General features: G+C 38.3%; 1 protein-coding gene across 1 annotated transcript in view; it reads left to right on the top strand.

Annotated features, from left to right (window-relative positions):
- The first annotated feature begins 582 nt into the window (after positions 1 to 582).
- Positions 583 to 25,355, top strand: part of Ifrd1 (interferon related developmental regulator 1) — a 46,593-nt gene continuing 21,820 nt past the window's right edge. Inside the window, exon 1 of the mRNA XM_078040056.1 lies at positions 583 to 714. Coding sequence (XP_077896182.1) covers positions 663 to 714 — 52 coding nt within the window. The 5' untranslated portion in view covers positions 583 to 662. The remainder of the gene's footprint in view (positions 715 to 25,355) is intronic.

The following is a 25,355-nucleotide window of genomic DNA, read 5'->3' as shown; positions in this document are numbered from 1 at the left end:
CTGCTCAGAGCATCCCTTGATTTGAAGGTGGAAACTCCCAGGTATCTGTAAGGGCACCTGCTCATTTGAGATCAGGAGGCTGCTCAGAGAAGGAAAATAACCAGCTAGATCAGTGGGTGGGGGATTAAAGCATAAAAGGGACTGGAGACAAAGAGAAGGTCAGCTGTAAGTGGGTCAGGAGACCAGAGTGGACAGAGTAAGCCCTGGAATGCTCTGCAGAGAGGCCTGCCACGGAGGATTTCAGTCCTGTCCCCACCCAGGGGCAGGTGACTCATCACTTCCTATTATTATGAAGGCCAACCCCAAGAGGCCCAGGCAAGGCTGACTGCTGTTAAAACTGGACTGCTCTCCTTCTAGCTCCTGGTTCATTCCAGGTCTGTGTAGTAAAAGGTCGTTCTAGAAGGGCTGTGTGTAACACATCCCAGTATTCAATGTACCTTTATCACTTTTGTTTTTTAACGTGAGCCAGCAGTTGGCACTGTTCAGGCTTTGGGCAGATGCCAGCTGCTTTATCTGGTAGCATTGTCCCATAATTATTAAGGTTTATTGGCGATTTCTAGGTGCCAATGTTGTGTGAAGAACTTTACTCGGACCACATTCCCAGAAGCTGACCACAAGCTGACCAAATCTCCATTTGCAGAAGAGAAGACAGAGGCTTGCAGATGTTAAACTGCTCAAGGACTGAGACTCTCCCTCAAGACTTTGGACGGACAGGTACTTAACCTGTAGTCGATACTGCCTGGCAGAGATTAGAAATGGTTTGTTGAGATTAAACAAAACCAGAAGGTGATCATATGCAGGAGAAAGTGAAGAAAATGAAAAGCAAACATTAGGCCAAAGGGTTACGAGGAGAGAAGGATAAAGGGAGGAAAGCAATATGCCATTGGTAGAAAATTCAGGTAACTAAGGTCATTGGTCCTGTATGAAATATAAGTGCTAACTAGGACACTGTTCACTGAGGCAGCTATAGACCTGTGGAAAGTGTATCTTTCTTCAGTATCAGAATTTACTGAATAACAATACATTCATAAGCTACCTCAGAGTATTTTGGTTTACTTGGTAGGCATGAGCAGGGCAGTCACAAATTCTTTTTATTCCACTCCAGTCTTAATTACTAATATCTAGAATATCAAGTTGCATATCACTCTTTACACAATGATTTAGATTTACCCAATCTAAGAAAGGGTTACCAGTGGCCACAGAGTTAAAGAGGCAGAACAAAAGAGGAGGGCTGATACAGATGGCTGCAAAAGAGTCACTACAGATGGTCAGATGAGATAATCCAACAGTTTAGGAACTTGTTGAAGGTATGGAACTCTTGTTGAATTTGTTCAAGGTGAGAGTCAGCAACAGCAAGTGGTTTCCAAAGAGGTCATGTCAAGCAGGGACACAGAGCTGAGCTGAAGCCTCTGGGAAAGGAGTTAGGAGTTTCTTGTCACCTGTTAACTCAACCTCCCAATGTGTTCTCTGGAGGGTCTGATAAGACCACCTCTGTAACACCGTCTCAGCTTCCTTCCTTTTGTGTATTTTAGGTGAAGGGGGTGCATCATGTGGTGGCCTGGTGTGTCTAATAGGCTCATGAGCCTGGTTTCTCTGATGTGAGTCAGATATGTCCATGCATCCATGAGCTTCTGATTCAATTCAATAAGTTCACAGGTGGTCATTTTTTATTAGCATGACTAATTTATTTTCCAATTTGTGCCTTATGATTGTGCTATACAGCTGGGGGTTATTCCTTTTCAATGACTTCTGTATGTCCAACATCTGGTAGTTATCTATTTTTCCAGACACGTTAACAAGTCATTCTGCCTTAGAACTTGTACTTAAAATGGAGTAGCTCAGTGCAAACTGCTACTTTATAAAGTAGAGTAACTTAGGGCTAGGCACAACCTGAAAACTGCTGTTCTATACATCATCAAGTAACTCGGAGCAGGGTACAACCTTCTCTCCACATTTGTCTTCCTAACATCTCTTCAAGATGGATATATTTCTTTTTGTTTTCCTGGCCGGTGGGGTGGGGTACCAGGGATTGAACTAAGGGGCACTCAACCACTAAACCCCATCCATAGCCCTTTTTGTATTTTATTTAAAGATAGGGTCTCACTGAGTTGCTTAGTGCTTCTCTAAATTGCTGAGGCTGACTTTGAACTCATGATCCTCTTGTCTCAGCCTCCTGAGCTGCTGAGTTTACAGGCATGTGCCACTGAGCCTGGCAAGATGGATATGTTTTATTAGTTCCATTTTTCATGTATACAATCCATGGATTTAATATCTAGTTTTGGATTTTTTTATTTGTTCTAATTAGTTATACATGATGGTAGAATGCATTTTGATACATCATACATAAATGGAGTATAACTTCTTATTCTTCTGGTTGCACATGATATAGAATCTCAATGGTCTTGTAATCATATGTGCACACAGTAATATCTGATTCATTCTTCTATCATTCCTAGCCTCATATCCCCTAACTTCTCTTCACTCCCCTCTGCCTAATCCAAAGTACCTCTATTCTTCACTAGCCCCCACCCCCTTATTGTGAGTTAGCATCCTCATATCAGAGGAAACATTCAGTCTTTGGTTTTTGGGGAATTGGCTCATTTCACTTAACATGATACTCTCAGCTCCATCCTTTACCTGCAAATGCTATAATTTTATTATTCTCTAAGGCCAAGTAATATTCCATTGTGTATATATATATCAGATTGTCTTTATCCATTCCTTAGTTGAATGGCATCTAGGTTGGTTGCATAGTTTAATTATTGTGAATTGAGCTGCTATTAACATTTATGTGGCTTTGTCACTGTAGTATTCTGATTTTAAGCCTTTTGGGTATAAACGGAGGAGTGGGATAGCTGGGTAAAATGAGGGTTTCTTTCCAAGTTTTCTAAGGAATCTCCATACTGCTTTCCATAAAGTTTGTACCAATTTGCAGTTCCACCAACAATGTTTGAGTGTACCTTTTCCCCTCATCCTCACCAACATTTATTGTTACTTGTATTCTTGATGATTGCCATTCTGACTGGAGTGAGGTGAAATCTTAGAGTAGCTTTGACTTTTATTTCTCTAATTGCTAGAGATGTTGAACATTTTTAAATATATTTGTTGATCTATTGTGAATTTTTTTCTTTTGTGAACTGTCTATTCAGTTCCTTAGCCCATTTATTGACTGGGTTATTTGTTTTTTTTTTTTTTTGGTGTTGAGTTTTTTGTGTTCTTTATATATCCTGGAGATTATTGCTCTGTCTGATATGCAGGTGGTAAAAATTTGCTACCATTCTGTAGGCTCTCTCTTCACCTCACTGATTATTTCTTTTGCTGAGAAGAAGCTTTTTAGTTTGAATCCATCCCATTTATTGATTCTTGATTTTAATTCTTGTACTTTAGGAGTCTTATTAAGGAAGTTGGGGCCTAATCTGACATGATGGAGAATTGGGTCTGCTTTTTATTCTATTAGGCACAGGGTCTCTGTTCTAGTGCCCAAGTCTTTGATTTACTTTGAGTTGAGTTTCATGCAGGGTGAGAGAGAGAGGGGTTTAATTTCATTGTGCTACATATGGATTTCCAATATTCCCAGCACCATTTGTTGAAGAGGCTATCTTTTCTCCAATGAATGTTTTTGGTGTCTTTGTCTAGTATGAGATAACTGTATTTATGTGGGTTTGTCTTTGTGTACCATTGGTTTACATATCTGTTTTGGTGCCATTACCAGGCTGTTTTTGTTACTATGGCTCTGTAGTGTAATTTAAGGTCTAGTATTGTGATGCCTCCTGCTTCATGCTAAGGATTTCTGTGGCTATTTTGGGTCTCTTATTTTTCCAAATCAATTTCATGATTGCTTTTTCTATTTCTTTGAGGAATGTCATTGGGATTTTGATTGGAATTGCATTAAATCTGTATAGTGCTTCTAGTAGTATGGCCATTTTGACAATATTAATTCTGCCTATGCAAGAACATGGGAGCTCTTTGTCTTCTAAGATCTTCTTCCATTTCTTTCTTTAGTGTTCTGTAGTTTTCATTGTAGAGGTCTTTCATCTCTTTTGTTAGATTGATTCCCAAGTATTTTTTTTTTAAGCGACTGTGAATACAGTAGTTTTCCTAATTTCTTTTTCAGTGGATTTATCACTGACATATAGAAGCATGTTTGATTTATGGGAATTGATTTTATATCCTGTTACTTTGCTGAATTCATTTATTAGTTCTAGAAATTTTCTGTTAGAATTTTTTGGATCTTCTAAATTTAGAATCATGTCATCAGCAAATAGTGATAGTTTGAGTTCTTTTCCTATTCTTATCCCTTTAATTTATTTTGTCTGTCTAATTGTTCTGTACAGTGTTTCAAGAACTATGTCAAATAGAAGTGGTGAAAGAGGGCATCCTGTCTTGATCTGGTTTTTAGAGGGAATGCCTTCAATTTTTCTCCATTTAGAATGATGTTGGCCTGGGGCTTAGCATAGATAGCCTTTATGATTTTGGGATATGTTCATGTTAACCCTAGTTTTTCTAGTGTTTTGAACAAGAATGGGTGCTGTATTTTTTCAAATGCTTTTTCTGCTATTGAGATGATCATATGATTTTTTAAGTCTATTGGTGTGATGAATTACATTTATTGATTTCAATATGTTGAACCAACTTACATCCCTGGGTGAATCCCACTTAATAGTGGTGCACAATCTTTTTGATATGCTTTTGAAATCAATTTGCCAGAATTTTATAGAGAATTTTTGCATCTGTGTTCATATGGAATATTGGTCTGAAGTGTTCTTTCCTTGATGTGTCTTTGTCTGGTTTTGGTTATCAGGGTGATACTAGCCTCACAGAATAAGTTTGGAAGGGTTCCCTCTTTTCTTACATGGAATAATTTGAGGAGTATTGGTATTAGTTCTTCTTCGAAGGTCTTGTAGAACTTGGCTGAGAATCCATCTGGTCCTGGACTTTACTTGACTGTTAAGACTCTTGATGGCATCTTCTATTTTATTGATTGAAACTGATCTGTCTAAATTGTGTATATCCTCCAGATTCAGTTCATGTTCATTATCTGTCTGTAGAAATTTGTCGATTTATTATCAAAATGGATTTATTATCTAGTAGTGGATTCTTATAGCTACTGGGGGACAGGTGTATATTCAGTGTTGTTGGAGAAGCTTCTCTCATACTGAGTGCCCCAACTCCTACTTTCCCTGAAATTTTCACATTTACAGTGATGGTAAGGCAGCAGAGGCAGGGGCTTTGTCTTCCAAAGGTTATCATTGATATGTACATATTGTCCTCAAGATCAGACTCCACAAAATTAAGGACTTTGTTTTATTTGCTTCTATATCCTTAGCTGGGGGAACAAGAAAGATAATCTTTAGTTATGTACTGAATTAAGACTATATAAATAAATAAACTAAGGTGACTTTTAAATTCATTTATTTATTCAACAAATAAATGACTTGAAGACTTTTTTGATATTTTTTGGTCTGAGTCACTGTCTTTGCAAGTCAGAGGATAGGGAGAAATGGGTCATAGGGTAATGTTCTTGGGGGATGTGGTTGGATAAGATTAGGGGTGGGGAAGTTTGGAACTTAGAGTTCCATAGCAGGGGAATTTGGAGAGCTGGTGGGCACTATGAACTTCCCAATCTAACTTCATGTCCACTTGACCATTGTCTCTATACTATTCTCCTATCCACCCTTCCAATTGCATGAGGAGAGGCATCCTTTTGACTTAATAAGGCTAAATCTCCACGTTTAGGCTGCTGACATTTTTGTCTTTCTCTCCACTGACATCCTCAAATAAGCTTGGGTATTCTTCCTTCAGGAAAAAACAAAACAAAATAAAATCTTGGGTAACTCTGTAGTTCTTTTAACATTCTATTTATTTTCTTTAATTTACTATAAAACTTGAATAAATGTCTCATACTTTTTATTTTCATATATTTGTTGCCCACTAACTTTCAGTCCCATGAAATCTATCTTCTGCTTTTGCTACTACTTTACTAAAATGTTCTCTTGTTTGTAGAGATAAAACACTTTATACCAGACCACTAGTTGTCTGATAGTCCTCAGTCTTCTTCCTTTTATGGGTAAAACTCTTCCAAGTTTCAACTGGGCATATGGGATCAACTAGAGACTGCATTTCCCAGTTTCCCTTGCAGCCAGATATGGGCATGTGGCCAAGAGCTGGGGGCAACTTCTGGCTTCCCTAAAGCTAAGAGTTTGTCTTGTCCTTGCCCTTTTGTTCTTTCTGCTGTTTGAAAGCAGTCTTAGAAATTGGTGTCAAGATGGCAGGGCTGGTATGTTGAGGACAATAGTGCTTCTCCTTGGGCCCTGGGCTGATCACCTCTAGATCTTTACATGAGAAATAAATAAACTTACATTTTATTTTCATCATTCCATTTTGGAAGCCCTTTGTTATAGCAGCTTAGTGAGTACCCTGTTAAACTCCTTTATTTCTTGTTTAAAAAGTAATATGCATTCAATAAGAAACTTAACTTGCTGGTAAGAAGGATGACAACACAAACAATTCCTGTTGATCCTCCTGCTTTGCTCATGAATTATTCTCAGTAGCCTGTATTTAACTGCCTTCTTGTGTTCCTCCTATCTGCAAGCTTGGACATACCCCAGGATTAAGTTCTTTGCTCTCTTGTCTTTCTATGCTCTGTCACAGAGAATGACTCGTGTAGCTTCTGATTTAATCATTAATTTGTTCATTGATTCAAGGATGCCTCAAGAATACCTACCATGTATTGGGGATACAAAAATGAATCATCAGATGTGGTTTCCACTCCCAATGGGCTCATTGTCTGGAGAGGAGAGGGTAAGAGAGATGCAAACAACCAAGTGTAATATAGTGTGCTGAGTGCCTCAATGGAGTATTGCAGGCAAGACTACAGAGGAAGGTACCTGTCTCCATGGGGGTAAAGAGGTGGTGTCACTGAAGGACCCTAGGAGAAAATGAGCCTTGTAAAGTGAGGTGAAGGAGAATGGAGAAGGGCTAGGGGTAAAGGAAGGTGGCTCCACACCCAAGAGATTAGCCAGGAATCAAGAACCTAGATGTCAGAACATCAAGGATATTTGCAAGTAATTTCAGACTGTATAGTATCGATTGTGGAAAGGGCAATGCTAGATGTCAAGAGCTGAGGGAGGTGAGGTGAGGGCAGAGGGTGAAGCCGTGAAGGCTTTGCTTGTTATGCTAAGAACACTTATACTTTCTCCTGATGAGGCTTTAATGACCAGAAGCATGAAGTTGTCAGATCTACCTGCTGATACAGTTTCCGGATTGCTTGGGTGAAGGACAGAACTCTGCGAGGTCACCAAGAGTGGCAACAGGGAACCAGTTTGTAGGCTATATCTGCAGTGGAATAGTTAAAGAGGTGAGGATGGCTAGATCTAAGGTATTGGCCTTAGGAATGAAGAGAGAAATGAATCAGAAATATTTAAGGAACAGAACAGGCAAGGCTTGGCAAATGAAGAGGAGATAAGAGGAAGCATCAAAGACAACTCTTGGGGCTCCAGCTCCCTCCAACCAGGCAAGGGAAACAGTGTTGGTGGCTTTTCCTGCCACCTGCCCATGAGGTGGCTTATTGTGATGAAAGTGAGAAAGCTTCACCTTAGGGTCTCTAGGTCTCCACCCATTCAAAGCTCTGGGAGGGGCCCTAGCAATGCTGTCTTCTTAAATCTATTCTTTTTCTTAAAAAGGGCCCACACCCTCTTTAAGCTGGTATCAACTCAGACACACAAAACCTAAATCTGCTCCCATCCATCCCCTTTCAGTTCATCCTTCTGGTTACCACTAATCAGTCTTCAGGGAAGAAACAGCTGACATGTCAATCCTCTCCTCAGAAGCTACTGTCATGCCAGACCTTTTTCAACTTGACAACTTTATGTTGGGTTTGCCCTTTACCTATGCTCTCTAAAATTAATTTCCCAACAAATGTTTATGTTTTCAGAAAAATAACATTGACCTGTCTATCAATGAGCAGGAAAGTCATTTATAACTTAGTCTTTAGTCCTTTAAGACCTGACAGAACTGCTCTCATCGAGGTTAGTCTGTTGAGATTTCTTGTCTGTCACTCATTTTCTTGCTGTGTTTTATACCAACAGTGGCTCTTCTACCTTTAAAGACTTGTCAAATCTCAAACTTGGAAATTGAGTAGCGACTGCTGTTTGGGATGTTCAGACCTATGGAAACCAATTGGCACATGCGAACATCACTCTTTATGGTGGCCATGGGATACATTTAGCATGTGGTCACACTTTAAAATTCCATTTTTCATAGTTCAAGTCAAAGGCAATTTGTATTTTAGAATATAAACCTTTGAACACTAGTTATTCAATAGTTCCAGTGTGTGGGATATAACATGCTGTCATCTTGTAGTCACAGAGTTGTCCAGGGCCATTCTCTAATCTGAAAGAAGTATTGTCTTCATTGTTTGCTGCATTGTCAGCTGATAAATTACTCTGAAGATTTTTCTGTTATCTTAGCAGCTGACTACCCCATGTATGAAAAATCTAATTTCATTTTTAAGCTTTTTTCCTCCCATAATGTTCTGTCTGCATCAAAAGAGTCTCACTCAGACACATAATATCAATTTATTATCTTAACAATCTCAATACAGAAGGCAGCCTTACCATGTTCTTTTTTTAAGCATAAGGGAGGCCTAGCATCTTTCTAAAAAAGAACATGCTGTACAACCTCATATTAAAACAATTGCAGCCTAGGTAAATTTTCTACTGACAGTCCTTCAATTTTTCTAATAAGAGGATAACCCATTGTAAGAGAAGTTATTACTGAGATAAAACAAAGTTAGAATGTTACTTTTAGAGGACACTTCTGAGCCAGGGGCACCTGGTGCTAATGTTTCATACCAGATCCTTCTCAGGTCCCTTCTTTGCACTTCAGTCTCCACATCTTGTAACATGTTGAAAGATACAAAGGTGCAGTGAGGCTGGCTACACCTACCATGCTCTAAGGACTTCTCTTGCATAAAGCACTTGGGGCTACTATCATCATTCTACATAAAAGCAAAAATCATTTCTACAAGGAAAGCAAAAAAAAAAAATTAGTCCTAAGAAACATTGAGTAAATGTGGCCTGGGGCAAGTGGAGAGGCTTGGAATTCTGTTCTTTTTTTGAGAAAATACTGTTTTCTTTATCTTAATTCCCTTATGTTATCTCCAACCTTGTGATGTTTGTGGTGCTTTGGAGAAATCAGGGACAGGTATGAGTTGGTGGATAGAGTAAAGTAGAAAGGGAAGCCTGGCAGCAACCTGGGGAGGTGATTATGAGATGGCAAGGGATGGCCTGTTGAAGACCTGAGCCACAGCCTGGCTCCATGCTGCTACCTAAAGAGGACAAGCAGTAGCCAGGGCAGATGTGTGGAGCAGGTATGCATTCCTTGAGGATTTTCATCAGGAGGTAGGAAGGAGAACTGGGTAAAAGACTAAACTTTCAGACACCTATGGCATGAGCTCTGATCCTTGCTTCCCTTGGAAGACCAGAGAATAGAGATGTGTTTAACATTTGTTCTATTCAGAATAAACACTAAAGAGTCCATAAACACTAAGAGTCTAGTAAGGAGACTAATTCCTTATTTTATACACACATTCACTCCTAGCTGCCTTTCATCCTTTCCCTGTCTCTCTTCCCCTTGGGGTTAGCTATGTGGGAGGGGGCAGAGTAGGAGGTATTTTATATAGAAGGAGCCAGAAGAATTTCAAAGATCCACTTCACCTGTTTGTAGAACAGAGATCCCCAGATACCCTGACCACTCATGTTATCCAGTGCCTGAAACAAAGGATTCTCCCAGCCTCCTGTTTCATACAGGTCAGCATCATGTACCCAGCTAATCCACACAGACCTCCCCAAAGGCCAGTGAATAAGGAAGGAGCATTCCTCAGAGCCCCTTCGGTTCAATGTTTAACATAATTAATCCTTAAGGTAGATGGAACTTGTTAATTTGCTAATTCTTTCCTCTCTCCCTCTCTTCTCTCCATCCCCTTCTCTGGCCTCCCACCTTTCTTCTCTTGTTGTATCCTTGATCCTAGGGTATTTTCTGCTCATTATTTTCCCAGCTGTGTTGCTGATGTAACCAGTGTCTTATGTTCCCTGTTTTGGCCAGAAACCTGCTTCCATCATTAGTGGCTTACAGGTTGCAAAGGGAGCTGAGTAAGCTTAAGTCTGGACAGGAGGCTACTTTTGGCCTAGAAATTATTATTTTTTGAAATATTGTTTTAGTTGTAGTTGGACACAATATATTTATTTTTACGAGGTGCTGAGGATTAAACCAGTGCTTCACACATGCGAGGCAGGCGCTCTACCAATGAACTATAGCCCCAGCCTTAGAAATTATTAAATGAAGACAGACAACTATATGTAATATTATATTTTGAATTAAGATTGATTGATATCACTATATAAATGTATGCCAATAAAATTCAAATTGAGAATTTGGCAAAACAGCCCTGAACTCCTCCCCCTTTATAAATGTGGCTCCAGTACTATTCCCCTGCCTATGTTGGAACAAGAAGGACACACATCAGTTTGGAATGTTTTAGGTGAGGTCATATAGAATCTAGGTTACAAATGTGATGCCATCATTTATTTTTAGACTCCCCAAACAGTTTACCTCCTACCACCTACCCATCCCTACCTCTGTGAAGTCCTCCTTCCTATCCTCCTCCTTTCCATCATGTTGTAATAATGGGAGGGAAGAATCCAGGGCAGTAGGAAACGCCTGTCTTGCCCTCCACAACCTATTTCTTTTTATTAATTCATTTATAGAGTGAATTAATGTACAAAAACATAAAAGTTGTACATTTATGGCATACCATATTTATGGCGTACCATATTTATGGCGTACCATATAACATTTCCGTACATGTAAATCTGTGTAATGTTTGAATCGGTGTAAGCATATTTATCTCCTCACATAATCTATTTCTATGCCATTTGCATTTAAAACCAAAAGTCATAGGGATTATTCCCTTCTTAGTGAGTGGAAACAGAAAGATCACAGTTATGAAAATAGTATTTGAAATAAGGAAAGGGACTACCAAACATCCTGCTTACTCATTATTATTTTTCTGGGATCTCCTATATGTGAAAACTCCAGTCATCTGAGTCCTCGATTCCTAGAAAGCAAGCGTTTTCATGTTCTGTCCCTGACATAGTTGTACTTGTTCATAAATAGTTTATCCATCCTAAGTGCTCAATAAATACTTATTATGTGAATAAATGATTCTTGCTGCCTATAGTAATATTGTGTTAGAGGTATGAGCACAATTTCATATAGAAGATATTAGTCATCAGGCCAGCCACTTAGCCATGTTCACTTATGGCCTCTCCTGTAATTACAACAGGAATGCCCATGACACTTTTTGCATTCCACTTCTTTGCATTCAATTTTTGACCATCAAAAATCAATTATTGTGTGTTAGTGGTACTTTGTGGGTTTTTTTCCTTCTTTTTTCTTTTGGTAATTCAACAGTGCTATAAGAAATGATCTTCATGTTACATTTATTCATTGGTTCCTTCAACAGCTATGTATCAGGCTCTGTGTTAGATGCTAAGGACACAACAGTGAACAAGACAGACCAAATTTTGTCTTCATGGTACTTGGGAGTTAAGGCTTAGGGAAGTAACTTGTAGTTAGGGGATATACTAAGTGACCAGGCCAGGATTTGAATCCATCGGATTCCAAAACTCATGCTGCTTCTGAAAAATGGTGACAGTATATCATAAGGAATCTATTCAGTGGCAATCCTTTAAAACTTGGCACATTTTAAAATTTTTCATACCAATTATTATCCCCATTTTATAAATAAGAAAATTGGACTCAGAAAGGTTAAATAACTTTCCCAAGACCACAGAGCTAGTAGACAGCAGGGCCAAGTTCTGGATGCTCATCATCTTGGCTCCAGAGCCCAGGCTGCTTCCAGCTGATCGCTCTGCTGCCTGGGGTAGCAGAGAGCAAAGGTCCACAGGTCCTGTACTTTGGGGGCTTACAAACTAGCAGGGGAGAAAAACAAATTATAATACAGTACAAAGCAGAACATCACAAGGCCACAAAGAGCATAAACAAACTGCTTGGGGATTAAGGAGGGATTATTTTAGTCTAAGGAGTCCTTGAAAACAGAGGACAAGGGAAAGTGCTCTGTTTAATAGGTCTATAGCATCTCATCTTTGAAGTAGAAAATGATATATTATTCTCAGTGGGAAGACAATACATAGAAGTTAGCATTCTTTCACTTCCTTGATCTTTTTTTGGTTATATTCAACAATTATATTCATTATATAAAATATGTTGAATATATGAATACATAATTGATGTAGCACCATAAGATACTTCAATTTCTGGGATGATAAATTGTTAAAATGTGTGGATCATGTGAATCTTTTGGCTCTCACCCCCATGCCCTCCACCTTCCACCACCACTGGGGATTGAACCCAGGGCCTTGAGTGTGCTAGGCAAGACCCCTACAACAGAGCTACATCCCCTGACCAAACATGTTGTAGATCTTAGGATCAGCTAAACATGATTTCTATTTTTATAACATAAGAGCATGTCTTGCTCTCTATTCATGGTATTTTAATTAGTGAAAGTATTGAAGAGCCACAGTGTAGTCTCACTTTCATTGGGGTCCCTTGGGGCTGCTGTGTACACTGCATATTTTGTGTACTGCACAAAGGTACCCAGCTGAGCTGGTGAGGAGTTGAAATCTAGCCTGCATTCCCTGTACCAAACAGTGCTCCCCATTGCAGGACTGCCTTACACCTACTAAAAGGAAGGGCATCAAAGATTCTCTTTAAATTTTTTATCAATTAGAAAAAGACTTTCTATGAATTAGCAGCGGCCTTGGCTTCCTGGGCAAGAAAGATGATTATGGTGCTGCTATACTCAGGATTGTAGTATACTTTGTATTATAACATGCTTTTTATGTGCCTTCTACAGGCCTTTAAAAACTGTAGGAGTTTATTAAATTCTAAATTACTTTAAGATTAACTCAATAGTAAGTAATTATGTCATCAATGTAAATTCTTTAAGTGAAAATTTTATTGATCCCGTGTTATATTATTTAATATAGAATAAAATAATTAACTACAACTCTCAGCTAAAGAATATTTTCTCGACTTTGTTTTGGTACTATAGATTGAACCTAGGGGTGCTTACCCACTGAGCCACATCCTAGCTCTTTTGAATTTTTATTTTTGAGACAGGGTCTCACTCAGTTGCTTAGGACATCACTAAGTTGCTGAGGCTGGCTTTGAACTTGCAATCTTCCTGCCTCAGCCTCCCAAGATGCCAGGATTACAGGTATGTGCCACTGTGCCTGACATCAACTAAACCATAGTTTTGCATAGAACTTCAGGGATTTCACATACTGTGTAAATTTCATGTGGGGAGGTTTTTAGAACTCAAATTACATACCCAAACTACTGTATAGAACAATTAAAAAATAATTGAACATTTAACAATGTAAACATGTGGCTAAAACCTAACATTTTCTATATGGTTAGACAGTGAAAAGGCTATTTGCAGATTGGCTCTTGCAGGGTGGGAAAAGGCTGAGTAACCCTAATCTGAAAATCCCAAATCCTTGAATTTTTGGAGCACTTCAGATTTCATATTTTCATGAAACACTTATGGTCCTAAGCATTTTAGACAAAGGACATTCAACTTGTAACACATATTGGAAGTGTTCGATTCTTTTTGAATCATCCCATATCATTTAACAACTTTTTGGGGAGAGCTTTCAAATACTACCTCAGTACTCCTAGGTTTGGATGCCATTTTGCTATAAATAAATATTTATTATGGTTCACACATGGCAAGATGCCTTTTATAGGTTCGATTATTGGTGAGTAGTCATACTTAATTGAATGACAATAATTTCACTTTAGATTTCAAGGCGTGATTGCCCCTCCACCACAATGCTCCCTCAAAATCATATCCAGCATATAACCTCCTGTGAATACAGAGTGTCCCTGAAAGTTTCAGAGTTGTCATAGTGACCATCAAATTAGAGCTACTACAGGATTTATTCTCATAGAAAGTGAAGTTTCCCAGGACAACGAGTCATTATGAAAGCAGAAAGAGCCTTGAAACTGTTCCCTCATTAAATGAGCCAGTGTTCTGACAATGTGGTTATAATCACTAGCCAGAGGCTGTCTTCAATTTTACAGGCTCTGTCATGACACTGTCATGTTTAAGCATTTATTTTTCTGGATGATTGTCATTTTTAAGGAGTATTATCTCACTGGACAGTTTGCTGACAGCAGACTAAGTTGGAATTGAATAATCCAAAGCTGAACCAGAAAGGATATTTGCTGCAGATGTGTGTGTGTGCAGGCTCACGTTCATTTACAGAAAATGGCACGTGCTCTGACTGTAACCACTGATGTGAATTCCATTGGCAAGTATAAATTAATATGACCTCAGAGCAATAAATTTTATCTGGTCAGTGCAAAAAATAGCTTTTTATAAAGTTTTAATTGGCTATTAATACAAGCATGTATACTTCAGTATTCTCATTAATATTGAAATGTTTTAAGCATTTTATTCCGTCAATAGTTTTCTTCTTGAAGCTATCAAATGTTAATTATAGCAGATCATTTTCCTTACAGTTTTTCTCTTTTAAAAATAGCAATATTTGTTCAAAGAAGACATGTCTTAATCATGAATGAAAGCTGAATGCAACAACTGCCGTATGTGTCCACCAAGGCACATGTCCAAGCATTTTGCTTCTCTATCCAGAGCAATAAAGATAGGAGAGCTGGTAGTGGGCAGGCTGGTATGTCAGGAATATTCACTATGGATGACTAAATGGATGGCAAACCTGTATTTACCTGCACTTCCAGACTTGGTGGCCACCAAGAAAATGGTCAGAAAGGATTTTAAAGGAAAACATATTTGATTTGGGTTTTAAATATCAAAAGATGTTCAACAGGTTTAGAGAAAAGGCTTGGAAAAACATACCTGATTGAAGGAAATGTCTGTTTGTGGAACTGCAAGTGATCATGCTTAGCTGGAGTGTAGGAGAAGATGAAGCTGAATAGATGCAAGGAAGCCATATTATAGAGGTTTTGTAAATCATACTAAAGAGTAAGAATTTTATTCTACTGGTACCAAAAATCCAATGGAAGGTTATAAGCCAAGCAGTATTTGATTCTTAAAAACATTTACTGCTCTGAAGGTCATGTTAATTTTCCAGGCCAGTGCTAGGGGATGGGTTATAGAGATGGATTAAATGCAAGGAACACAAAACCTAGTAAATAAAACATAAACAAATTAGTGTAAATCATAGATTTTCTGTAATAGTAATCATGTACATTTATTGAGATTATTTTTTTGCTAGGCATTTGCTAAGTATGAATGTGTATTATCTAATTGAAGTCTCCCACTGACTATATGAAGTACTATTTATTGGTTAGTGCCACTTTATAGGAGGACAGACGGAAGCATGGAGATTTGGTAACTTGGCCCTGGTGAGTGGTGGAATCAGGGATTAAATTCTGATTCCTGACTCCAGAAAGTGTACTTTTTTACCACTAAAGGTATACTGTTTCCCCATGACAGAAATTTCTCCAGGGCACTAGGGACCATACCAGAGAGAACAATCCATTCTATAGAGACAGAGGTGGGAGTTAGAAAGTCTGTATGAAGAGGGTTATGGGATTTGCCTTCAGGAACATCATTCTAGACAGCCTGAGGCTGGGTAAGAGGTGGGAAAATAAGCTTAGAGGCTAAGTTTTACTTGATAATATCAGTGGGAATGAAATAAAAGGAGAGAGTGTAGAGATTTTAGATGTGAAATGGCAGTATGTGGATGAGGTTAGGCTTCTGGGTTGATACGAGGTGAATGCTAGAGCAATTAGACATAATTCATAATGCTAAAGGAGAACCAGATGGGTAGGGTAGGGTTAGAGTGGATGCATTTAGAATTTATTGAACTGGCGTAGTCTGTGTGACTGTAAGTGAGGAAAGTGCTTGAATAGATGATTCTGCAGTTTAATATTAACACCAAAGCTATAGATTGCATTGTGTATCATCTTTAAAGAGTTTCTAAAACATCAATCAATTGCTTGTATCTCTCTAAGTTATAAGACAACTATTGAGTCTATCCTTAAAAAAATAGAACCAAATATAAAAATGAATAATATCACAAGAAAGAAAAGAGTGAATCTTGCAAAGTTACTTCTTTATTTAAAACCAAACATGTGGGTAAGTATCCTAGCTTATATGGTGTGAAAATAGTATTGAAGCACCATGAATTCCTTTGAGGAGAAACATACTGGGGGATAGGGAGAAAGTGAATTAAGAAAAGAGGTAGCATGGAAAACAAGTAGAGAAAGAACATCCTTGAATTTTGTCTTAAACATATAAAAGGAGCATAAAAGTATTAAAGTTATAGGTTCACTTCCTATTTTTTTTTACAGTTTCCTGATCAGCCTAGGGCTTCTTAAAATGCATTGTAAGAAACAGAAACAGGAGACAAAGACAAATTTGTGTAAATAGATGCATGCATGGAAATAATGTGGGACTAAAAGATACCTCCTTCATGTACACATAAAAGACTAGGCTGTGGAAACCAAGCCAATAAACAACCTTCAAAGAAATAACAGTTGTGAAGTATATCAGATTAACTCTATTATCATGTGGGTGAAGTACATTTCATTCTCTCAGTCTTTGGAGTATAGATAAGGTATCATTGCTGACCCATCATGACAGATCTTGTTTAGAAGGAAACTAACCATTCCATGAATCATTGACCTTAGCAAAATGATAATTATCCACCTGGAATTCCACTGGCAGAAAAATAGATTCTTCCTACTGAAAGATGTTTTGGTTAAAAAAATAAATTCTGTTGCCAATTAATAGCAATAACAATGACAAATAGACCTATTAAGGACCACTAAGGGATAGGAAAACTCTAATTAGGAATGCCAAAGATGGAGAAAGAGAGTGAAAAACGCCCACAAAAGAGTCATACACGATAATAGTGGGCGTAGAGGGAAGGAAATTCTCCAAATAGTTTTAACAGGGTGTCCTTGGACAGAATTTTGTGGAGGTGGCATAAAGTGGGTAGTGGCCCTATGTTGGTGCATTGTACATACAAAACAGCAGATGACAGAAGTGAGGATTTCAAAGACATTTTCTTTCTTGGAACATATGGAACTTTTAAGGGTGGTAAGGGAATAGTTGGGTAATTACTTTTACTGATCTCATTTCTGTAGACATATAAGAATGTTAAAAATGGCCAAATGGTACCATCATTCTAGAGACTGTTAGATATAACAGTATTGGCTGGCATGCTTTCAGCCCTAAGTCTCAGAAATCGCGGAAGACAAAATTAAAACTACCTTAAATATTATAAGCAGTTTTGATTTGCATTTCTCTAATCGCTAGTGATGATGAACATTTTTTCATGTATTTCTTGATTGGCTGTACATCATCTTCTGAGAAGTGTCTCTTTAGGTCCTTGGCCCATTTATTGATTGGGTTATTTGTTTTTTTTGGTGTTTAGCTTTTTGAGTTATTTATATACCCTAGTGATTAGTGCTCTATATGATGTGTGAGGGGTAAAGATTTGATCCCTAGATGAGGCTCTCTATTCACCTCACAGATTCCTTCTTTTGCTGAGAAGAAACTTTTTAGTTTGAGTCTATCCCATTTAGTGATTCTTGATTTTAATTCTTGGCCATAGGAGTCTAATATTATTAAAGAAGTTGGGGCCTAATCCCATATGATGGAGATTAGGGCCTACTTTTTCTTCTATTATACCTAGGGTCTCTGGCTGTATTCCTAAATCCTTGATCTATGTTGAGGTGAGTTTTGTGCATGGTAAGAGATAGGGGTTTAATTTCATTTTATTGCATATGGATTTCCAGTTTTCCCAGCACCATTTGTTGAAGATGCTATCTTTTCTCCAATGAATGTTCTGGGCACCTTTGTCTAATATAAGATAATTGTAGTTTTGTGGGTTAGTCTCTGTGTCCTCTATTCTGTACCATTGGTCTACAAGTCTGTTTTGGTGACAATACCATGCTATTTTTGTTACTATTGCTCTGTGGTATAGTTTAAAGTCTCGTATAGCGATGCTACCTGCTTCACTCTTCCTGCTAAGGATTGCTTTAGCTATTCTGGGTTTCTTATTTTTTCAGATGAATTTCATGACTGCTTTTTCTATTTCTATGAGGAATGTCATTAGAATTTTGATCAGAATTGCATTAAATCTGTATAGTGCTTTTGGAAGTATGGTCATTTTGATAATATTAATTTTGCTTATCCAAGAGCAAGGTAGATCTTTCCATCTTTAAGGTCTTGATTTTTTTCTTTAGGGTTCTGAAATTTTCATTATATAGATCTTTAGATTTCATCTTACTCCAGTCAGAATGGCAGCTGCCGCATTCTGGCTGGGCACCAAATAACCAAGCCACCACAAAGCCTTGTAGGTTCAAACAGCAACTCTTTATTCCCGAACTCTCACCGGCACTCTACACACACTTCCTGGGAACACACATTCCTCCACTGGGCTCCGTGCGCCAATTCTCTCGGAACCCTGTGAGAACTTTGGTATATATATACAATGGAATATTACTCAGCAATAAAAGAGAATAAAATCATGGCATTTGCAGGTAAATGGATGGAGTTAGAGAAGATAATGCTATGTGAAGTTAGCCAATCCCCAAAAACCAAATGCCGAATGTTTTCTTTGTTATAAGGAGGCTGATTCATAGGGGATAGGGAGCAGGAGCATGGGAGGAATGGACAAACTCTAGATAGGGCAGAGGGGTGGGAGAGGAAGAGAGGGGGCATGGGGTTAGAATTGATAGTGGAATGTGACGATCATTACTATCCAAAGTACATGTATGAAGACATGAATTGGTGTGAATATGCTATGTATACAACCAGAAAAAAATATGAGCATTTATTATCTCACATAATAAGAGATCAAGAGGAAAAGGGTGATGCATGTTGGATAACTCTGACTCCAAAACCTCACCCAGAGTTTTGTTTTGCCATTCCTGGTGTGCTGGCTTTGCTTGTCTTTATGGTGACTGTAATAACAAAAGCCAGAGAAACAGAAGATCACCTCTCCATTTTTATTTCTCTTGGGAAGGAGAAATATGCCCCTCCTGCTTCTCAACTCATATACCTCATTGACTAGAACTGTGTGGTGTACCTAAGACTAAGCAACCATTTATAGGAAGAATCAGTTACAGGATCAATCATGATCCAACCTCTGGAACTAAAGCTAGATCGAGGCTTCCCTGAATCACATGGACCTTCAAAGGAGGTGGGCAATCTGAACAGAATCGAGGTTCTGAGAATGAGGAACTGGGTTGAGGTGTGTCTTGAGTAAGCAATCTCTGCTGCAACAAATTAATTGCAAAAGTTTGTCTTGAAGAATATGAAAAATATTTATCAAATGCATTATTAATAAAGTTATCAGTGTTTTGGTAGCTTTGTTCAATGGCTGGTTTTTTCCTCCTATTTTAAATTACAATAATTAAAATAATTGTAATTTTACAACTCTTTCAAATATTTAAAGTGACAAATCTGGTAAGGTTAGTTCAGTTCGTTTTAAGCTTTTAAAGTGTCTTTTCAGAATTCTCTTGGCAGGATTGATTCACAATAAATAGTACTAATGATGAATGAAATTTGGCAATGCATTCATTCTCCATAATTTAGAAAGATGCCAACATGCCCCCAAAGTTTTGGTGAATCTGTCTCTACTTCCTAGTACTTTTCATCTGAGAATAAAAGATAGGTCTTTTAAGTCCCACTTGCCTGGACAGTTTCCTGGGACAGCAGGACAAACTAGATCAAGAAAGTATTAAGAAACTATCAACTGCTGGGCGTGATGGTACATGCCTGTAATCCCAGCAGCTCAGGAGGCTAAGGCAGGAGGATTGAGAGTTCAAAGACAGCCTCAGCAAAAGTGAGGTGCTCAGTAACTCAGTGAGACTCTGTCTCCAAATAAAATACAAAATGGGGCTGAGGACATGGCTCAGTGCCCGAGTTCAATCCTCGACTCCCCCCCCCAGCCCTGCCCGCCAAAAAAAAGAGACTATTGGTCACTCTGGCTTGCAAGAAATGGAAACTTAATTTACCTAATTTAAGCATAAGATAATATTTGCTTTAAAAGTTCAAAGGTTGGGCTGAGGATGTGGCTTAAGCGGAGGCGCACTCGCCTGGCATGCGTGCGGCCTGGGTTCGATCCTCAGCACTACATACAAACAAAGATGTGTCCACTGATAACTAAAAAATAAATAAATAAATATTAAAAAATAAATAAAAAAAATAAAAGTTCAAAGGTGTCTCCTGGAACCTTAAGACAGAATTTTAGTTGAATCTCTGGTAGTTCTACTGCCTAGAAGTGGAAGCCCATGGGGAGCTAGGTAGTTTCAGCTTATGTCTCTGCTGTTCTTTGCAGTCCTCTTTCATTTTCATTTTTTTCTCTCTGCAAACTGACTTTTTTTTTTTTAATGGCTATAGTGGGCAGATGATAGCTACATTTTATCCTCTGCTTAAAAGACTAGTCCTGACTCTACCTCTAGTTCTAACTGAATTCCCAGGAAAAGGAATCTGATAGAAATAAGGAAATCTAGCTTAGATTAAGGAATGTGCATAAGGCCACCAAACTTACAGACATTCTGAATCTAGATCTGTCAGGATCTAAAATCTGGTGACATTCAAGCAAAATATAGAATTATCAAGGAGACTTTCAGGAGCAATGCTGGATGCTTTGTTTTCTGTCTAATCTTGTTGGTTGTAAGTCTGATCTGGTGAATTTCATTTCTCACCTTATCAACTCCCAGCCAAAAGATTTTCCTTTGTTTACTAATGTCTAAAATTCTATCATTAGGAGAATCATTGATTTCTTTGGTTTAAAATAAGGATTATCACATCATTATGGGTTACTTGGCATCTGCCAAAGTACAAAGCTACGAGATCACAATGACCCCATCACTTAATAGGGTAGGGATTACTGACTCCCTTTTTTCAGATAAGGCAATGGAGGTTCACAGGGGCAAGGTGATCTGCTCCAGAAGAGAGGATTTGGGAAGACTATGGACCAGTTATTTAGGGGCAGATGAAGGGTCTCCTAATTTGATGTCTAGAAAACTGGGTAGTAGAAGCTTATCATTTATGAAAGAAGCAAAAGTAATGCCTCCAAGTGGGCTGGGAGAGGACAGCCACAGGCCTCCTGCTGTTGCACTCTTTTGCTAAACTGGAGGCTGCCTGAGGCCAGATACCCTGTTTTCATTCACCTCTGTTCTCATCGTGCTTGGTACATAGCATATATTTGATGGTTATTGAAGGAATATGAGACTTTTCTAAAAGTGAAAGTTAAACAATGTTGAAATGAGGTGCCTTGAGGAAATATGTGATTCTTAACACTGGCAAGTTTGAGAAAAGATGGATAAACATCTGTTTGCTAATATTAATGGCTCGTAGCTTTTTGTGCTCAGTCCTTGACTAAGTGCTATATAAGTGTTGTTCCATGTATTCCTTGTTACAATCACATGAAGTATGTTCTATCATTATTATCATTGGAATTATGGCATGGAGAGGTAAAGTGATTGCTTAAGAATCCATTGCAAATTGTATTTCTAGGATTTGAACCAGGAAGACTGACTTAGAGATCTGGATCTTAATCATGTTGTCAAAGGTTCTAAAATGAGTTTAAAGTAGATAACCTCTCAAATCGTTTTCAACTTTAAGATTCTGTGTTTACTTGGCCAGAAGATCGATGCCATCAATAGAGAAAGCTGGGAAGGATAAATAATTAGGAAGTAGAGAGATCAGTAAAGAACAAGTTAATTTTGATTATGTTTGGTATGAAGTGTCAAAGAAGATCAAAATGAAAAAGCCCAGTGATATTCTTTATCTTCAAATAAAAGATAATCATAAAATAAATAAACATATATAATTACCATAAAGCTCTTCCAATGCACTGTCAAAAACATCACTGTCTCTGTAAGTACTCTTCTTACACAGCCTTAGGTTGTATTATTGATAATATTGCAACTGTGTGAGATAAACAACATTCTCATTTTAGAAGACAAACATTGCTTTTATTGTTTTTTTGTTAGAAATTTTATTAGAGAAAGTATATGCAATTTCAAAACTGAAACCCACGGAGAAGTCTTCTATGCAACAGAAAAAAAATGTATATTTCAAGGCTTCAGGAATTCTAACTAAATTTGCCACTGTGTCCTTAAATAAACAGGGATCTCAAATGTAGCATGTTTCATTATCACCATTCTTGACAATAAAACAAAAATTGTGGTAAGACAACAATGTAACCTGAAACATAACAGGTAACAATCCACTTAAAAAATTGTTTAACTCAATAACATTACTATTTAAGAATACAATTCTGCCAGTCTTATAGATAACCAAAAAGTCAAAATTTACCAAACAATCATCAGGCAGTCCACAACTGAATGACCCGAAATATTGGCACAAGGGATCAAGGGACACTAAAAAAGGGGGGAAGTAGGCAAGATTTTGCCCAGATAGGCCCTCTCTAGCAGTATTGCATATGTAACCCATAAATCCTGGGAGTGAGCAGTTAGGATCCTATGTGATGAAGGCTGGCCAGGAATAACCTTTGCAGATAGTCTGAGTTTTAATCACAGATGCACTGCTTATCAATGGCATGACCTTGGAGGAAGTTTCAAAACCTCTCTGAGCCCATTTCTTCATCTATAAAATGGTAATACCAATTTTTCCTTCCTAGAGCTATTGTAAAAATTACAGGAGATGTGTGAAAAGACTGTCTAGAACAATGACAGTGTGGACTTCTAGTAAACATTAATCTTATGCTTTCCCTCATTAATTTCTTGCCTTTTAAGAAAAATACTCAGGTACAGATCAAGTTCACTCCCTCAGTGGATTAAAAAACAAATACTCGGTGTGGCTACATGCTTTAAAGCAGAATGGGGCTGAATTCCAGCCCATCAGCACTCCTTGAACTAGCATCCTTTTTTGTTGAGAGCCACAGTTAAGTGGGAATGATGCCTGGCATTTAGCCAGAGGGAATGATTGAAAGGTGACCCTGCTCCCGGAATAGGGCAGCTCAGGGATTAGGGCGGATCCTGCTGCCTTTGGTGCCCCTACTTTGGAGTTCCCATTGAGTTCTCCCTGGGGTTCCATGAGAATTGGCACGCAGAGCCCGGTGGAGGGGAGTGTATTCCCGGGAAGTGTGAGTAGACTGCCAGTGAGAGTTCGGGAATAAAGAGTTGCTGTTTGAACCTACAAGGCTTTGTGGCAGCTCGGTTATTTTGTGCCCAGCCAGACTGCGGCACTTTTTCTAACTCGCAAAAAGATACTACATGCCTCTGTAAAGAACTGATGTGTTTTAGAAACAAACTCTGCCCATATGTATTTCGTGTGTTATGGGGAAACAGATAATCAAGAATTAAAATATGCCAAGATGTGATGGCGTATGCTTGTAATCCCAGCAACTCAGGAGGCCGAAGAAAGAGGATCACAAGTTCCAGGCCAGCTTCAGCAACTTTATGAGCCTGTCTCAAGATAAAAAGAAAAGGACTGGGGATGTAGCTCAGTGGTAAAGTGCCCCTGGGTTCAATCCCCAGTTCCCACCTCCACAAAAGAATTATAAAACAATAAGTGCTATTATTAGGGAAGATATTTAGATCAGACATATTGGGGAGTTCAGGATCTACGACCACAAGGATGAGGGAGATTTTAGGGAACTGAATATCTAAGTGCCATGCACTGTTCCAGTACTGAAAATAAAGTAGAGAATACAACACACTAGGTCTTTTTCCTCAATTCTAACATTCTAAAAGGGGAGCAAGACATCAATTACTGAACTAGAAAAATGCTAGGCACTTTAGGAGAATACCACAGGCAGGGTGGTGGTGGGGATGAAGATGCTACTTTAGAATGGAGAGTGGGCAGGCATCTTTAGGGAGGTGTCATTCAAGAAGAGATCTGACTGGCAACCGTGGGAAGCTCAAAAAATGATCATATCAGGCAGAGACAGGAGCTGTTGCAAAAGTCTTCAGCAGGGAATGAACTTTGAGTTTTTGAGTTGGCAAAGAAGACCTGTGTGGCTGAAGTTCACTGGGTGTGAGGAGGGGCAGGAGGTGAAATGAGACGATTAGCAAGTTAAGCCTTTATGAGACCTGGAAACTTGAGCCTGGCGATCTTGGAGAACTGCTAGGAGTTCCATATAGCAGAAGGGAAGGGATATGTCAAGTGATGAAAGGCGATTCAGGAGATATAGAAAAGAACCAGATTCAGACAAACTACATGAAAGATCTGGGACACATTTAATTTTGCTAAATGCTATGCAAAGAATCAGAAGGAGGCTATAAAGTATTCAAAGAAAACCTTTCATGGTTATACCTTTCAGAAAGGTTTGAATATATGTGCTACTTGTTCTTGAATCAAAGTCCTCTACATTACAGTTTGTAATTCTTCTCAACCTAAATTTTGTTTAATGGAACACTTGTTTTTGCAATATTTGAGTATACTTACCACAAATGGTAATACCTGTTAGATGGAATGTTAAAATAAATCATGTTTTATAGGAGGAAAATATTTTTTATTATGATTAAGTGGTAAGAGCACACAATGTCAACTTGGTAACAAATATGTTATTTATTTGTTAGAGCATGGCAGAACTTTGGCTTATATACAAGGCAGACATTACTGTTTGTCTGCCTTAAATACATGATTTCTCCTTCATTATTATCAGTAGAACCTCCAATTTGAATACCAAAGAGATCAACTAAAACTATCTTGCCAGGTATGGTGGCATATTTCTGTAATTCCTGCCACTTGGGAGGCTGAATCAAGAGAATCACAAGTTTGAGGCCAGCCTCCGCAACTTAGCAAGACCCTATCTCAAAAAAAAAGAAACAATAAAAAAAAATATAATATATATATGGGGCCGGGGAATGTAGCTCAGTGGTAAAGAACTCCTGTACACTATTAAAAACTCCTAAGTACCAAATAAAACAACACAATGAAAAACGTGTCTTCTAATTTCCCTTGCAGCTAGGGATCATCATATGACACAGCTTTGGCCAATGAGATGAGATGTAGGCAGAAATCCTTGGGGAAGGTATTTCCTGAATCAAAAGGAAAAGACTGACTAGGAGAAAACTCCTTTATTCTATTCCCTATTGTGCTTCCCCTTTCTTGTTGGCATTTGTAATTATTTGTTGACCTGCTGTTTGGAGTCTTGTAATTAATTTCTTTAAACATAATACAAAATAGGCCATGTTGAATTGAAAATGACTATCACATGAATATGGCTAAATCTTTTTGATACTTGTATTTATCCAGAGCTAAACTAGATATTTACATAATAATGTAATGACAT

This window comes from Ictidomys tridecemlineatus, chromosome 2 (genome assembly GCF_052094955.1).
Source record: "Ictidomys tridecemlineatus isolate mIctTri1 chromosome 2, mIctTri1.hap1, whole genome shotgun sequence".
Lineage (NCBI taxonomy): Eukaryota > Metazoa > Chordata > Mammalia > Rodentia > Sciuridae > Ictidomys > Ictidomys tridecemlineatus.
This window is presented reverse-complemented; position numbering and strand designations above follow the sequence as displayed.